This window comes from Sphaeramia orbicularis, chromosome 9 (assembly GCF_902148855.1).
Source record: "Sphaeramia orbicularis chromosome 9, fSphaOr1.1, whole genome shotgun sequence".
Lineage (NCBI taxonomy): Eukaryota > Metazoa > Chordata > Actinopteri > Kurtiformes > Apogonidae > Sphaeramia > Sphaeramia orbicularis.
Window position 1 is genome coordinate 23920530 of NC_043965.1, and position 16591 is coordinate 23937120.

Sequence of the window (16591 nt, forward strand, 5' to 3'; positions counted from 1 at the left end):
CAACACACTTATTTGTCCCCAAGGGGTAATTTTAATAAGAACGTTAATAAAAATTAGACAGACAGATAATCAAAATATCTAGACTTGCCATCCTCCCAGTAATGGACCTTTTTAATCCACTAATAAATAATAAATACCACGAAACCACCATAAACCACTATCACACTGAGGAGAAATTCATTTCACGCCGCGTTGACTGCGCTCTCTGCCTGAGTGCGTCATGACGTCATTACGCTACTGGGGGACCTATCCCACAAAGAGCTCAGTGAGTGGCGGCGGATGTCAAAATAAACGGAAAACTGTCCCAAGACCCCGAGTCATCCAGACCAGCAGCAGGACCTGCTCACCAAGGTACAGTTTGTAGTCTATTATAAACACTATTTTTGTAGTTTATTTTGGCCACAATCAGATTTAATGGGAATATCCTACATTATTTGATTGCAAACCCTTAGAGAAATAAAGTGCCATACATCTGCTGTTTGGAGCTCAAGGTTTTTTTTTGTTTTTTTTTGTTTTAATAGTGCAAATGTACCTGAAATGGAATGGAAATTGTTTCTTTGTGCATGGTGTTACACATATTTGTGTCAAGCTTGTCATTTAACAGCAGGGTCATTACTTTCATTACTGTCATGGAAGCTAAAATAAATAAATAAATAAATAAACTAAAAGAGGGCATGAAGATGAGATGGTGATCTGAAAGACTGTGGACATAAAACAATGTAAAGTTTATTCAGGCTGCTCTAACATATAAGAGCAGGGATGAAGGGTAGAAAGTGGTGGGGGTAGGGCTGTATTGATGTTTGGTCATGCTTATAGTCTGTGCTGAATGGACCAGATGCTTTGATCTCCCCTAGAGACCCTGCTGATGCTAACACTCTGCCTCTGGACACTGATATATGGGCAGCAGTGGACACACATATGCACCGGTTCTGCCTCCCTTTGACTTGTATTCTGTTTTTGGTGTCAGCTCTCACCACAGTAGGCCTCAAACTAACCATAACCCCATCTTAAAACATCTTAACCTTCAAATTTAACAGTTTACATTACAGAGGGCCTGTGTTTTGTCCCCCCCAAAGTGATCTGAGTGCCCATATGCGACTGTTCACGTCCCTGTAACTTGAGTAATATTTGACCACACACGCTGACACGGTTCTTTTAGCGTCTCTTACTCTACCCTTTCCTCCATATTTGTGATTTTATCTGCTCTATTTCACTTCTTTCCCTTTATATCCTGTGTTTATTCCTTCCCTCTCTTTTTTGCAGTCAACGCAGAACAGCTGCTGTCTAGAGAGGAAGAAAGTGAAGGACAGGAAAAGCACAGGAGTCTACTCACTGCAGCAAATATGTAGTGTGTGCGTGCAAGTGTGTGTTTCTGCGTTGTCTGGGTCTGTGGGAGCATATTTGCCTAAAAGTGATGGAACGCACTCCATCCATGCATAATTCATCATTCACCAGCACTGGTGTTATGACATTGGAGCTAATATGATGAATGCAGTTTGAATCAGGCATATCTATCATGACACATCCCTCCATCATGGCTGAAAACTGCAGGCATTATGAGATAGAAGTATCACACACAGATTCATCTATGATACAGACAGCACACTTTATAGAATATGACAGTGCATTATGAGCCATGTCAGAGTTTCTCATCTTATCATCTCTCTTTCTTGTTTCTTATCTCTAAACAGTTCTAAAGTATTGTCCCAGATGAATACTTATCCTACTCTAAAACCTGATCTGTCATCTTTTAATACTCATACTGTTTTGGCAGTTAATGCACTTCAGGTTCATATACAGGAAATGAGCTGAGCCAGTGAACGTCCATCACAGCGCAACTCAAGAATGCTGCTGCCAGTTTCAAATTTGGAAACAAACATCAAGCCCAAATTTGTTTCCAAGATTTCGTAATTTATTTTTTGTTTTCCAACATGTTCTTGGAGCTGTCTTACCATCGCCCGCAATTTGTTTTAATTTTTCCAGCTGCAAGTAGCTGGTTCATGTCTGCTGTGCAATGCATTGTGGGATAGTAGCGTGCAACAACATGACATGTGATACTGCAACAAAGATGCAGACTGACAAGTCACAATTACCAAATTTGATCACTTTTTTGGTAGCACAGTATACATAGTGTTGCCCATAAAGTTGGGATGAAATATTTTTTACCTCCTCTCATGAAATGATTGTAACAATGTGGTTTATTCTTGATAGATAAAGTGTAACTGGGACTGTATGTATGTACTCACTGTACCTGGTCAAAGGTGATTTAAAAGTTGACTGAAAACAAAAATTATTCCAACTTTTTGAGCAACGATGTTGTTAAAGCACATTGTAAAAAGTATATATGGTAAAATTAGACTATATTGAAGGCTATTTGGAAAAAGACAAAAATCCAGGCTCTCACTTAGTTGGAAAACTTTGAAAAACCTTTTTCATATGGGCATATAGATCAATTCATAGGGGCTGGAGTAAAAAACACACCAACTCATGTCGGCATGAGCCTTCTTCAGGTAAATTCAAGGCTATTTGTAACTTTTAGAGGCTTTTTTATTTAACCCCACTCGGCTCATAAGGACAGACTATACTGTTGATTATCTCTCAGTACTATTAATAGCAGGTCTTTTTGTGATCCCAAATGGACTCATACATTTTCTCTTGTATTTTTATTCAGCACATGATGGGGATATCACGGGAACAGCCTTTAGTTTATCACTCTGCCTACATTAAATGTTTTCATCAGCAGCTGATCCTGAGTCTAATGGGCTGAATGGTCTCTTGAAATTTGTGTTTGTCTCTGTGGAAACATTATATCGGCCTTTTAAAATGCCTCACTTTACTTGACCCCGTCTCGACCCAAACATTGTGGTTAGTGTGTGTGTGCGTGTGGACACTCGTGATTTCTCTCAGTTTATCATTCTGAGGATGGACAATCACTTGGGCTGCGCTATCTGTCTCCTGGTGTGTATGTCTGTCTATCTCTGTCTGCCTGCTTGGCTGGTAAGCATGGAGGAATATTTTCCACCGTGGAAGCGAGCGGTTATAAACAGTGCCTGAGCTCAGACAGGAGATACATGGGCTCTGATAGATGTCCCATTTCTGGATTCTAGTCATGCTGTCAGTATTTCTGTATCTTTGAGCAAAATGTCAACTGTGCATTTGTGGGGTGATTTTCTCTTGAGGTGGTTACACTCTGCAGCTTAGAGGATAACACTATCTTTTGTGCATCAAATCAAGACAATATTACATTCCTGAAGCTTTACAGACTCTATTCCATGTTTCCGCAGAGAAACAAAGCAAATAAAACGGGCTCAGTTTCTCAAAGAAAGTTTTGATCTTTCACTTAAACCTCCTTTGACTGCTAACTAAAAGTGCCATTTTCTAACCTTGGGGTAGAAAAGGACCAAAAAGGCTCCTGCCCTAACATTAACCCTTACTGGGTACTATTTACAGAGATGGCTTTGAGGATTAGTTTGGCTTATATCAGTCTGGAGGGTCAGACCGATTAGACTGAGATCAGACACAATACTCTCCCCAAAGTGAATTGTCTGCTCGTCTGTTTACCTTTGTAGGTTGGACATGCGTGTCTACACCGGAGTCAGTTTAACTCTGTACAGAGAATCATTTGTGCTCATGTTGTTCTCTGTTTCTAGGCTTTTACCCTCTTTTTAGGTTGAAGTTTACAATGAAAGAGACAAAAACATGTCAGTTTTCACTATTCCTCTCTCCATGAAACACAACAGCCTTGCTATTGTCTTTTGAAGTAATTTAGTTAAAATGACTCATTTAAATGCAAAATAACCAGTTAATGTATTCACAGGAAACACGTGAAGAAAGAGAAGGATGTGCATGTGTCTGCCACATGCTTATGTATGTATGTGTGGGCAGCTGGCAGAATAGGGGGTGTCCCCTGTTCATGTGCATGATGTATTAAAAGTCATTTAGGGGGTAGATTATCATACCATTAAGGGGTGGAGCTTGTGTGTGTTTGGCCGGAGGCTGCTAAGCTGTGATTATTAAGCATGTGAAGAGGTGAACATATGGGGACTGGAATAGACAGAATTTGTCAGAACAAAGGACTGGCAGGATGTCTGAGGTTTTGAGCTATAACACACTCTCTATTGTTAGTGTTTGATATCATTATCCTTTGTCCCACAAATCTCCTTTGTTTCCTCAGTTACACTTCTTGGTCACTGGCCATTTGACACTATAGGCCTATGTGCAATTAATCAAATGTTTGAAAACAGTGAAATGGACAGGTAGGCCCAGGAGAGGGCTCACATTTTTGAAATAATATCTTCATGGGACTCAGGATCAGTGTTTGTGTAAAATGGGAATGGGCATTGATGCATGTCTGCTCTGAAACAGAACCCATAGTTATTAATCTGTGTTTTTTAACATTTTCACTGGTCATGCAGTCGTATGTGGTTGTGCTCTGTTGAGTAGACAATTGAACTTGTGCTTTCATTTCAAATGAGCTGTATTCATCTTTTTTTCTCTCTGTGTGCAAATACTCACTGTAATTCACTATTTGTAATATGTTCAGTTTCAGTATCCTGAACCTAATGCCAGTTGATGTCTATTTAACTTGCATATGCTTGACTTTTTTTTAACTGTTTTTTTTTACGAGGGTTTTGTTGTTTTTTTTTTTACAGATTCAAAAAACAAAACAAACACGTCGTGAGGTCTAGGGATTACATAGATTACATTGACAAACAACACCGTTTTTCCACCTAAAGGTTTATAAGGTTGTCTCACAGGTTATGGAAACGTGTCATTTTTCACAAAGTTCTTCACCCAGATCTTTCTGAAGTCATATTGTGTAGGTCATCTGTTCTAGTAAATGGAGATGTTTTACAATACTGGTAAAGACAGTCACTGGTAGACACTCTCTATTATGCCAGTATTTTGTAATGGTCTTTTTACTCGCTGCCAGCAAGATCTTCAGGAGATAAGAGTTATTCTTACTGAGACCATCAGGTTCATGACCAAGAAAGAGGGCATATGCTTGACTTTTATAGGAAAAAAGCTGGAAAAATTGATTTGTCAGTTGGTAAAAAGCATAGTTAACATGTTTTAAGAGTTAAGATTTTGGGGGGGAGTTGGTAGGAGTTTAATATTTTACTCCTTAGAGATGTAGAATAAATGTTTACGACACTGTTTCTGCCAGACTGCTGCATATGTTAAGCCTGAAAAATTAATGGTATACTTATGATTCACTCAGTCCTTTGTCGGTTAGTTTTTTATTATCATTTCGGTTTAGGTGAAGGGTATATATTAACAAACTGTTCACCTAATATTCACGTTGCAGGAGATTTAGATTTTTGATGTAGACTCCCCTCTTCCACCAACAGTAACTATAAAACATGGTTTCTTCTTGGAGAGATCAGCCTGAGAAGAGTTAAACCTCTTGTTGTTCACTCCTGTGTTTCTCTTTACTTGCTCTTAATATTTATCATGAAGACCTTCCAGACCTAATCCAAACACCTCTGTCTTAAATTTATATCAGATTTTTTTCCCTCATCTGTAGCCTTCCATCTCTTTCTCGGAATTTGTTTTGTTATTGATGAGGAAGCGTCTTTCAAGTGTGGGATCTTCAAGCTGCTAAAGTACTCAGTGAGCACAGTGCAGAGCTATCACTTGGCAAAAAGTACTGACTGCATGTGGTTAGTGCCAAGAAAAGAACGGGATCAGTATTTAATTGAGCCACTACTATATCAGTCTAAACACAAAGTCAATATTGATCTGTCTGGGCTAGGAAAGAAGGAATGGACAGGAGCCAGTGCAGAAGTGCAGAAGCAGAAGAATAGCCTGCCATCTGAACGTAAATGATGAGGAAATTCATACGGTAAATAAACAAGACTGAAATCTGGTGCTACACAGAGGCAGGGTTTACTCATGTATTCCAAGCAAAATGAGATTGTAACAGATAGCAGCAAATAACTTGATTGGATTGGCTTGTTTTTGCGGCTCTGAGTAGTTATTGGATATTTTAATAACATGAGCTGTGTATATATCCAGAAACTAAACTAAACTAAAAAATTGGCAATAAATAAGGATTTTCTGTTTAATATGCTATCAAAAGAAAATGACTGATAGTATTAGGTCTTATCTTATTAAAGTAGTGAAATATTCACATTAAAGGTAAGGTGATCCGGCTTGTATGCAGTCTCTATCAGCAGGTTTTATCCTTTAAAGCTGACCTTGAGAGACCTTTAGTTCAAGCCTTAGGGATGTATGCTCAGGTCATGATCTGATCTGGTAAATGAAGCAGCCTGCAGCACTGAGTCCATGTTCCCAAAATATCCAGATGAAAGATAAACCGCCCCCTCTCCTTTGCCCCTCTCTGCTTCCCCTTGTCATTTTCTCTGTCTACAGTGCTCCCACACTCCTTCTAAATCTCCCCCTACTCCCCACCCCTTGATCCCCCACTTTTTTTCCCCTGTGCGTCGTCTCCTCCCATCCCCTAATCTCCCCCTTCATATCATTTCCCTCATTTCTCCTCCTCTTCTGTGTTCCACTCACTCCACCCATGGGCGATTCCCCTCCTCTTTCTCCTCCCCTCCTCCCCTCTACCCATTCTTCCTCTCGCCTCCCTCTTCGTCTCTCCCCTCCTCCACCTTTCCCCTCCCTTCTGTCATTAGCTGGTATATAAGAGCATTGCATCCCTCTCTACCTCTCTCACACACACACAGTGTGTTGGCTGGGAAGGGGATAGTCTTGGGGAAACTAGGGATTAAATTGTCTACCTGCCTTTAAAGGAATAATTTTCCACTCTGGAATTTCCATTAAAGAGGTATAGTTTTTCTCTTCAAATATTGTTTCTGAAAATGAGCTGCAATTATATTAATATGAGCTGCATAAATGTTCTCTGGAGAGTGTTTCCTGGAGACATTATACATAAAAAAGCAAAGGTTATATTTTTTGTGCTACTTACCTGCTTATATTGTACTGCTCTGCATTTCTGATTAGATTTCTGCTTAATTTCACCTGCATAGGACTGCACAGTCAATTGCATAGTATGGGATGTTCTCTGAGAATATTTGCATTTTTCTCCTTTATACATTGTTCTGAAGATATGTTTTTTTTCTATTATGTGCTTTTATTCATTTTTTTTACTCCTATTGATTTATTCTCTTAACCCCTCTTCCTTTTATCAACACCTACACCTTCACCTTTGTCTTACATGACTATAAAATAACAAACCCATGTCCGCTTGTCTTTCTTATCTTTCTTCAGATCTTGAAACAACATCTTACAGGGAGTCGAAGCTCTTCAGAACAAAGTCTTAGCTATTGTCGAAACTCAGTGACATCATTGTCTTTATCACCTGATCTTCAACCTCTTCGTCACTCACCAGCGAACGTCAACACCGGACGCAACTGAAGACCATGAGCAGCAACTACAGTGTCACTCTCTCAGGCCCCGCCCCCTGGGGCTTCAGGCTGCAAGGAGGGAAAGACTTCAACATGCCTCTCACCATCTCCAGGGTTAGACTTCAACACACAAACACACACACACAGACAGACACATGCTGATAGGAGAACTCAGACACACTTTTTATTTAGATTTCTGTATCTGGTTACAGTGCGTTACTCTGTTTTATCTCCTCATACGCTCATTTGTCAGAGTCACTCTCACCGCTCTGTACTGCTGACAATAACTGATGCCTCTTTCCTTCGTCTCTCGCTCCTTCATCCTCCTCTCCATCCTCTCCCTACTTCATTGCACTTCTGCTGTCCTCTTGAGTCAGTCTCTTACACTTGTGTTAGTGTAGCTGAATCATATGCCATCTGTCATGTATTGACCACACAGGAAATCCATTCTCGCTTTTCTATGCATTCCACTTCATCTTGAGTGTCTGTAGTGAATGTGCGGCAATCAAAGTTCTGGCGCAGAAACTTTGGCTTCAGTCCTTGTGCTTGAACAAGTAACTTGATGGTCCCTTGGTTTCAATGCCTTTCAGTGTCTACGCCGTACATTACCCTTTGTTGCCCTCTTGAGTTGGCTGTCCATTCATATGCTCGCACATCAAAGTTCACACAATAACAGCATGTTTCCGTCATCATTTTACCTAACGTGTGATCCTGAAACAGGATAATCCTTTTCTAGGTTTTCTTAAGCTTCTGTTCTGCTCTGCTTGGACGGTACAATTGCACACACACACATATGCAATAGCCAACACTGCACACCTCAAACACACACAAACTGGCAGTGTACTGGCTTATGGCAACATAAAACTGATGATGGATGGCTTGCCAGGTCCTGTGCCAATCCCCCTTGGGGCCGCTTCGGGTTGCCATGTTTGTGTTATTACTTTGGATGTGATACTTTTCCCACTAACTGAAGCCATGTGAATTTTCACCACAGTTGTGTGTTTGTGTCTAGGAGAGTGTGCACAGACACAAAATTTTGGAAAAGACCATCTGAGTAGCTGAGAGAAAACATGACAGACAGAAAACAGAAATAGAAAAAGAAAGCAAGATATGGAGTGAAACAAGTTACATTTGTATAAAGGCGACTTGTTAAATTCAGTGTATGCTGAGACATTGCTGCAATAACAGATAAATATTCTTTTTTAAGGAATTCTGAGGAACTATAAAGGTGGTGTGTGGAATAAGTGGTGGAACTAATGGTCTATGAAAGTTTTCTTTATAGAGAAATTGGCAGAAACTGAACTATAATTGTCTTAACACGCAGTCTGACCTTTACAACTGCATCACAATGACAGATATACTGGGGTTTGAGGTTTTAAGACACTGGCAAGAACTTGTATGAACTACTAGTGCACTTGGGTGTTGATGTAGTGACCGTTAGTGAGATTGGATTTTCATAAAACAAGTGAATGATGTCATGCTGTTAGATTTTTACCAACGTTTGCGAGTCAGCATTCAGGTTTAAATCAGGAATTAAACCTGAATTCACAAACATCTATTTTTTTTATCTAACCTACTAATATTCAGTTTGGTGGAAGTGCTGCAAAAGTAAACATCTAAAATGCACGTGGTGATTGATAAACCGTGAAATGACCAGAACTGAGAACAGAGACGGATCATATCAAATTGGTCCGTGAACAGTATATGGAATGTGTCCAGGACTGATGACAGCCAGTCCATGTAACATGCTGTCACTCACTAGGCCATTTATCTTAATCTTATCTGACCTCTTAAATCCATAACACATACACACGTTCCCCTGTACACTTCCACACAACAGAAATACACTCACTCGTTACTCTGTGCCAGTCCAACCAAGGAGTTGGTTCTAAGAAGGAACCGCAGAGTAGGGGTTATTAGAGAATGTAGCACCACTGCCAGACCACACTTACCCTAACAGCTGCTGTTGCTAAGCTTTTTTACGTATGTGAATATACTGTGTGTTTCAGTTATGGCACTGTCGGTAGCTACGGTATTGTCACATTTTACTAGTGTTGCATCATGAGCAACCCGCAACCGCTGCTTTATGCTCTGTACAGTACCTACACAGTACGAGTGTTACTAGTCTTCCTTTTTTTTTTAAGTCTCCTTTTTATGGTGTAGAAAAACAGGTTTTATAACAAACTAAGATTGATGGTGCTGCTTCCCACTGTGCCAATGAAATGTTTTACCATAGCATCCAAGTTTCGAAGTTTGTAAAATGAGACATTTGGAGAAAAAACAAAATATTTAAGCAGGTATCCCACTTTAAAAGACACGGGTAACCTATCCCTTCTTCTTTTTTTGTTTTTTGTTTTTTTTTAACATACTTTGCATTAGTTTTTGAGAACTTTCAAAATATGGACAGTTTGCAGCATAACAGCTATTTACCAATCTGGGTTATCCTTGCATAATATGTGCAAGGGATTACAAGCAAGGGATTTGGTCAGAGACTATCGAAAGATTTCAGGAAAGTGATGAAGTGGAACTTGCACTATTTATATTTTTCTATACACAAGACTGTTTAATCTTTTAATGCAACTGTTTTTTTTCTGCTAAATATGTTTTTTTAAATAAATTGCCTGAAATGCATTTTAGTCATGGTTATTCCATAAACAATTATTGCAAGATCCCCTTACTTGTTTTATTGATCCCTGAATTTTCATGAACACGGTCCCTCGTGTGTAGAGACAGAAAATACACAACTACTGTTGCCAGTTAAATTTACAACACAGCGAATCAATATTTAAACCTTTTTGAGGGTAGCCCATTACAGGATCCGCTGCTAAAATAATTTAAGAGAAGGAAAGCCAGGGGAATATACGCATTAAGCTTCTAAGAATAGGTGCATATTTTCATGGGTCAGCTGACATGACTAGAGGCACTTTGGAGACCAAGTGGACCTCAGATCAGTACTCCTGGTCTAAAAGCTCTTGAGTCAAGGCTAGGTGTCAGATCTTTTACCTCCTCTGTCTTTCAAAGTAATGCCATGAGCTAGAAATTCACTGATTGTGACATTTTGGGCTAATACTAATGCTGATGTTTATGATAATTTTTCATCTAATAGATGTTAATTTCATGTAGGGATGTACCAATACTACTTTTTTCCAGACCGAGGACAAGTACTTACATTTGAGTACTTGCTGATACCGAGTACTGATATGTGTACTTAATAATACCACTACAGTTCTTAGTTACTTTTGAAAATGTGCTTTATTGTCGTTGTCATTAGTCTGACTGGAACAGAGTGCTGCTACTGACATTTAATGCATTGGAATGAGTGTTTCTTAATCAATCCACTAGGGGGTGCCACTCTTAATTAACCATATTGGACAAATACCATGAAGAAAAGCAAAGATTTTTGAGAAGAAGAAAGTCAGTAATGATAAACATGGAGACGACAGAGGTAACACTAATGTGGATACTAATGTTGATATTGATATTGATATTGATGAGGGTAGTTGTCATAAATCTGTCAGTAGTTTTTCACTAACTCACACAGTCACTCTTTGAACACATCCTCTACCTCCACAGTTCCCGGTGGTATTCTCTGTCTGGGTACGCATCCGGGAGCACCTGGAAAACAGATGGAATGTATGCAGAGGACGGACAGAATGCTTCGACCGTATCCATCTGTGTATTTAACGTTACTTGCAGTCAGCGTTACTTTGGTCATTTATTTTGAAAAATCTCCACACTGCTGACATTACTTCTCCGCTGCGTAACTGCTGCATTTAACTGTAGATGTCACGCTGCCGTAAGTGGTATCGGTGCAGTTGTATCGGAGTACTTTTAGGAGTACAAGTACACACACTGAGTATCGGACCCGATACCTGATACTGGTATCGGTGTCGGTGCATCCCTAAAATCCCTTCTTGGCTACCTCATAGTGTAGTAGAATAAGGTTCAACTCACTTTATTATCCCTGTATGGAAATACTGTCTGCATTTTACTGATATTAATACACACATAGCACCTAGTATTAGTATTAGCATTAGCACTTTTTCTAAATTCTTATGTGATGAAATTTTATGATCTCTTTTATTATAAAATAATGCAAATTATGTTCAGAGCAAAATCAAAAATGCTCCCTGACCCAATACAGAGGTTCTTTTCAATTCAGGACATTCCATATAATCTTAGAGGTGTTTGCAAATTTACTATACAAAAAGCTAAAAAAGGTATGAAAAGGAGATGTGTATCCATTATTGGAGTTAAATTTTGGAATGATGCCAACATAAATTTAAAAACATGTAATTCTTTTTTGGTTTTTTAAGAAAATAGTTTGTAAAGCTATTTTTGAAGCTTATAAATGTGATTAATTATCTGTTGTTGTTGTTTCTTTGGAGGTTGGTAGCCTAAAAAGTTGTAATATAGGATAGGCTTTGATAAGCAGTCTGCTTCTGCCTATACCTTTTCAGTCATTATTCAACACATTATTCAACACATGATTCTTGATTTTGTGATTCTGTGATTCTTTTCTTTCTTTTGCGTGAAATGTCAATACTGCGTACAATATTTGGTGTTGTCATGACTGAATAAACTACTACTACTACTACTACTACTACTACTACTACTACCACTACTACTACACTTAGCAGAAAGGGTTAGGGTTGGGAGAAGTTCCCTCACAGTGTAAAACCCAACAGATACATCCTGGATGCTGCCACTGGTGAAATGTCATCTTATTTGCGATGACAAGCATCAAGGCAAATACTGGTCGATACCTACTGTATGTATATCTGTGTATCCTTATCACAGCCTTCTTATAAGTCAGTGTGTACAAGTGCTGAAAACCTTTCATTAGTGCTCGACATAAAAAGATCTGAAGGTGAGGATTGTAATCACATGATGTTAATGATGATAATGTTAGAGCTGAACAGCATCATCTATATTAAAACCTTTTCATGGAAGAATGCTGTTCCTGGAAGGGCATCAGTAATGGCGGCTTCCTGTTTCCCCCGAGAGGCTTTTTAATAGGCGATGATAACAACAGACCACAAGGATGGCTCTGTTTCAAAGTACTTCTATATATAAATTCTTCTCTATGCATCTGTCGGTCTCTCTCTGTGTCTTTCTCTTTCCACTCTCTTCCTGATCCTCTATTTCTTTTTTACTTAAATGCATGCTGATTAGGTCTCCACAGGTGTATGGTACAGAACAATGACTTACCAAAACATTAAAATAATTCTTAAAGGGGTCATATTTTGCTAAACCCACTTTTATTAGTCTTTGGTTCATTTATTTGTGTATTTGGACCCTAATAGTTCATAAAGTTTGAATTTGAACCGTCCAGGTGCTGCAAAGCTATCTTTATATTCATTTTGGGAAAGATTGAGTGGATTTATACAACCTGTTTTAATTCCTTATTAATTTATTACATCTATAACTAGTTACGTCACAACATTTCCACATGTAAGGTCAAGACTTCCAACGAACATTTCCCCGAGTACGACATAAGTGTTTGTCAGCAGCCATACTGAAAATATATCCAAACTTCAAACCTATTACCTAAAATGTTCAGTTGTTGGTTGTATTAACGAACACAAGTGACTGAATGGGACAGAGCAGCACAGTCAACAACCTGGAGTACGTGGGGCGTGAAGTGTCTCGTTTGCATTTAAAGGGCCAGCACTCAAAATGACCTTTCTGGTGTCATTACTCAGAAATAGGGTTGAAGATGGACCTGTGGAGTTGAATTAATGAAGAATTCAGACCCAAACATAGCATTTACAGTTTATGTAGACCACAAGGAAATGTTTTAAAATGCATTATTCCATTTTTTAAAATAAGCAAAGCATGACTCCTTTTTTTTTAAGTTAGTGTAGTTTTATTTTGAGCACATAGAATCATCAGATAACAAAGAACCATACAACATGGTCAAACAAAATTTTTCTGCACTCGAAAAGGAGTGGGAAGAAGTATAACTTATTGACTCCCACCCCATTTTACAAACTAAGAATTAAATTAATTCCGGTTCCTTTGCTTTGTGAACACACCCTTTCTCTGTATATTTTCACAATAGCACAAAACATCCATAGAATCCATTCATATACACTTTTTTGGTCACCTCACACAACTCCTTTAACTCTCATATTGAATGTATTACTTCATTTGAACCACTTAACTAACTGTGGAAGTACATCCTCATAACATAATAAATACCCAGACCCCTCACACACTCCTTAATCAAGCCACAAACCGGTGGTATTGTAAGCATTTGGCCATAATTTATGATACTACTCAGATCTAGTTCCAATTTGACTTAGTACTTTAATTTATCTTAATTAAAAAAGTCCCTTGCTTTCCTTTAAGTAGCAATATATCTTAGTGAAACAGCCAGAGTAAGCACCTTATCTTTTCCTTTCCCACAAATCAATCTGTCAATCTGTGTGTGTTTGTGTCAGTGTGTGTGTGTGTGTGTGTGTGTGTGTGTGTGCTTGTTATGGCAGACATGTTATATTTGGAAATTGCAGCAGACTTTTGACTTGAACTCATGAACTTTGCAGTTCACAACAGTGCAAGAATTATTACAGCCCTCCTTAAATTGTGTGAGATTTGTCTTGCATTGGAAAATGTGTTCAGTGCTGCTCGAGTGTTGAACGTGTTAGCGATTTTCTACAGTTCCTGTTATTTATGAGGTATTTGTTTAGCCAGACGGCACCTTTCAATAAGTCATAATTTAGGCGAAAAAGCGGATTAGTTTTTGAAAATATCCTCATTGCTCCATATTGCACATTGACAGGTTGATAGTTTCTGTTTCCGACATCACCAACCCTTGCTGTCGTCACTGGCAGAGGAGGAAATAATCTACAGAAAAATCCCTATCAGGGTCACGCATGCCAACAGTTGAAATGAAATACATTTGGGCATGAGTGACAATTGATTAATCTGTTTTGTATGTTACAGCAGTTGAGAGGTTTCTTAACCGAATATTGGGCAGAAATCAAACCAAACAACAGACTTCAATAAATCACTGAGTTTATTAATAGTGTTTATGTGAAATAAAGTAGGTAATATTATCTATTGGCTGTGAAGTCATGCTCTAAGAGATATGACAGATGGATATTTTAGTCTTTAAAAATGTGTTTGAGTAGCAGAAGTGTTTTAGTGTAACTGGAATGAATAGAATTATTTCAGGCCAGAAAAAGTTTTATAACCTTGGCAAAAACAGCAGAGCCAGGTCGTAACATGTACTGCAGTGAATTCACAATGAATAGTCTTGAATAACCTATTGTTTAATGTGGCTTTAATGTGTTTTCCACTGTGGCTGCTAATCCCGTCATGTCTCCTCTGCCTTCCTGTCAGGATACAGGCCTCAATGCAGGTATCATGTTTTTGTTTTATAGTAGCACTGCTGATGACATGAGACTAACAAAAATATGATAGAAAACAGTATGAGTATGAAGAATCCAAAAGAGGCTAAAGAGGACTGTAGTAGCTGTCATCCCTGTACTGTACTTTGTAAGGGATTTAAATTTTGTCCTATTATGTGAATCCTGCATATTGGTTAAAAATATGACCTGAGATGTCATATAATGTGTTAGTAATTATATAGTCTTTACAAACTCTCATTTTCTAACCCTTTCTAAGTTCCATTTTAGGTTGGTATCATAAGCTGCATGTAATTAGTGGATGAAGGAACCATGGTGCCACCCATTGGTTTGTGAATTGCTGTTTTTAGTCCAAGGGCCTGAAGGGTCCAGTGGACCATTGGTATTAGTTGGTGTTCATCCATCATCAGTCTGTCTGTAAACAATTTTTCAACAATCTTCTTCTCCAAAACAGTCAGTCAGATTGACTGTATATTTGTTGTGGGACATCTTTGGGGTAAGGTCTACCAAGTTTGGTCAAAGAATTGGGAAATATTGATTTTTGAAATTTTAAAACATGCCCCACGCAACACAAGCACATACTGATGCACTGAACACTTTACTGCTGGTGCAATGAACACTTTACTGCTGGTTTTAATTGTTTTAATTTTAATAGTTGATTTTATTATTGCTATTGTTTCCACTATTCTTATTTATTTTTAGTGTGTTGTGTTTTTAGGGAGATGAACAGAATAAGAATTTCATTGCATAGTATAACTACCTGTTTTTGCTGTGCATATGACAATAAAACTCTTGAATCTTGAATCTTAAAAATCCCCATTGGTTTATAATGGGACATATTTCAAAGTGCTATAACTTGAAAACAGTTGACAATATTGATATAATTACTATTGGCTATAGAAAGAAAGTCACAAATAGGCTTTCATTTGGTGCTATGACCTTTGACCTTGAGTGACTTTGAAAGGTCAAACCCAAGGTCATCTATGTTCAGACTTCTACAAACTCCTTCTCCAAAATCGCCAGCCAGTATCAATTGAAATTCATAGCAGAGGTTTCTTGGGGCAAGGTCTACCAAGTTTGTTCAAAGAATCGAGAAATATTGATTTTTGTATTTTTTATGAATTTTTGAAATTTTAAAAATCCCCATTGGTTTATAATGGGACAACGAAAATGTGTTTTGTTAAATAAATTCCATCTCCAACTGTTTGATTAGGCTGGTGAACAAGCTGTCATACTGATGTGTCAATCAAACCCTGATGCTTCCATTTGACCTGAGATCTGATTAATGGAGCAAAAATTTAAGGAGGGACCACCAGATCACCTATTAGAGGGTCCAATAAAAAACAAATGAGACTGCAGTGTTTCCTGAAAAAATAGAATGACTGAACTTTTAGGGAGAAGTTCAGTAGTCAATGTACATTTATGGAAGCAAGTGCTTTTTAAAGCCTCCCCTAGAGGCTGTCAGTGGTATTACAGCTTTAATATACTTCCAGATTGGTGCTATGTACGTTACATTGCGGTTAGGAGTTGGATCACTTGCTCCTGCATTCATAATTCAAAGTCTCTGTCAATAATTAAACTCAGAATAACTGATCTTATAACAGTGCCTTATTAACTAGAGCTAATTCTCATCACTCTCACCATCTGAGACATAATATACTGAGTTATATATGTTCACTTTATCTGAATGTAGGAGAATAATTTTGTCTCTAACTTCTCTTTTAGTTTTCCTTTTAGGTGTCGACACAGACATATCAGTAGAACCCCCTTAACACGTATTAAATATGACATAATTTGTATGATTTGTAAGTTAAAACAGCCACACTCATTCTGGATTATGTGGGT

General features: G+C 38.3%; 1 protein-coding gene across 6 annotated transcripts in view; it reads left to right on the top strand.

Annotated features, from left to right (window-relative positions):
• Window positions 1–262: 262 nt before the first annotated feature.
• The window catches only part of pdlim5a (PDZ and LIM domain 5a), a 73208-nt gene continuing 56879 nt past the window's right edge, over window positions 263–16591 (top strand). For 2 of the 6 annotated variants that reach the window (XM_030144041.1, XM_030144043.1), the window contains exons 1-2: window positions 6633–6793; window positions 7237–7487. In XM_030144041.1, coding sequence (XP_029999901.1) covers window positions 7389–7487 — 99 coding nt within the window. In that variant the 5' untranslated portion in view covers window positions 6633–6793; window positions 7237–7388. Of the gene's footprint in view, window positions 352–6632; window positions 6794–7236; window positions 7488–16591 lie in introns of those variants that run through there. The other 4 variants (XM_030144042.1, XM_030144044.1, XM_030144046.1 and 1 more) reach the window with 4 other exon arrangements.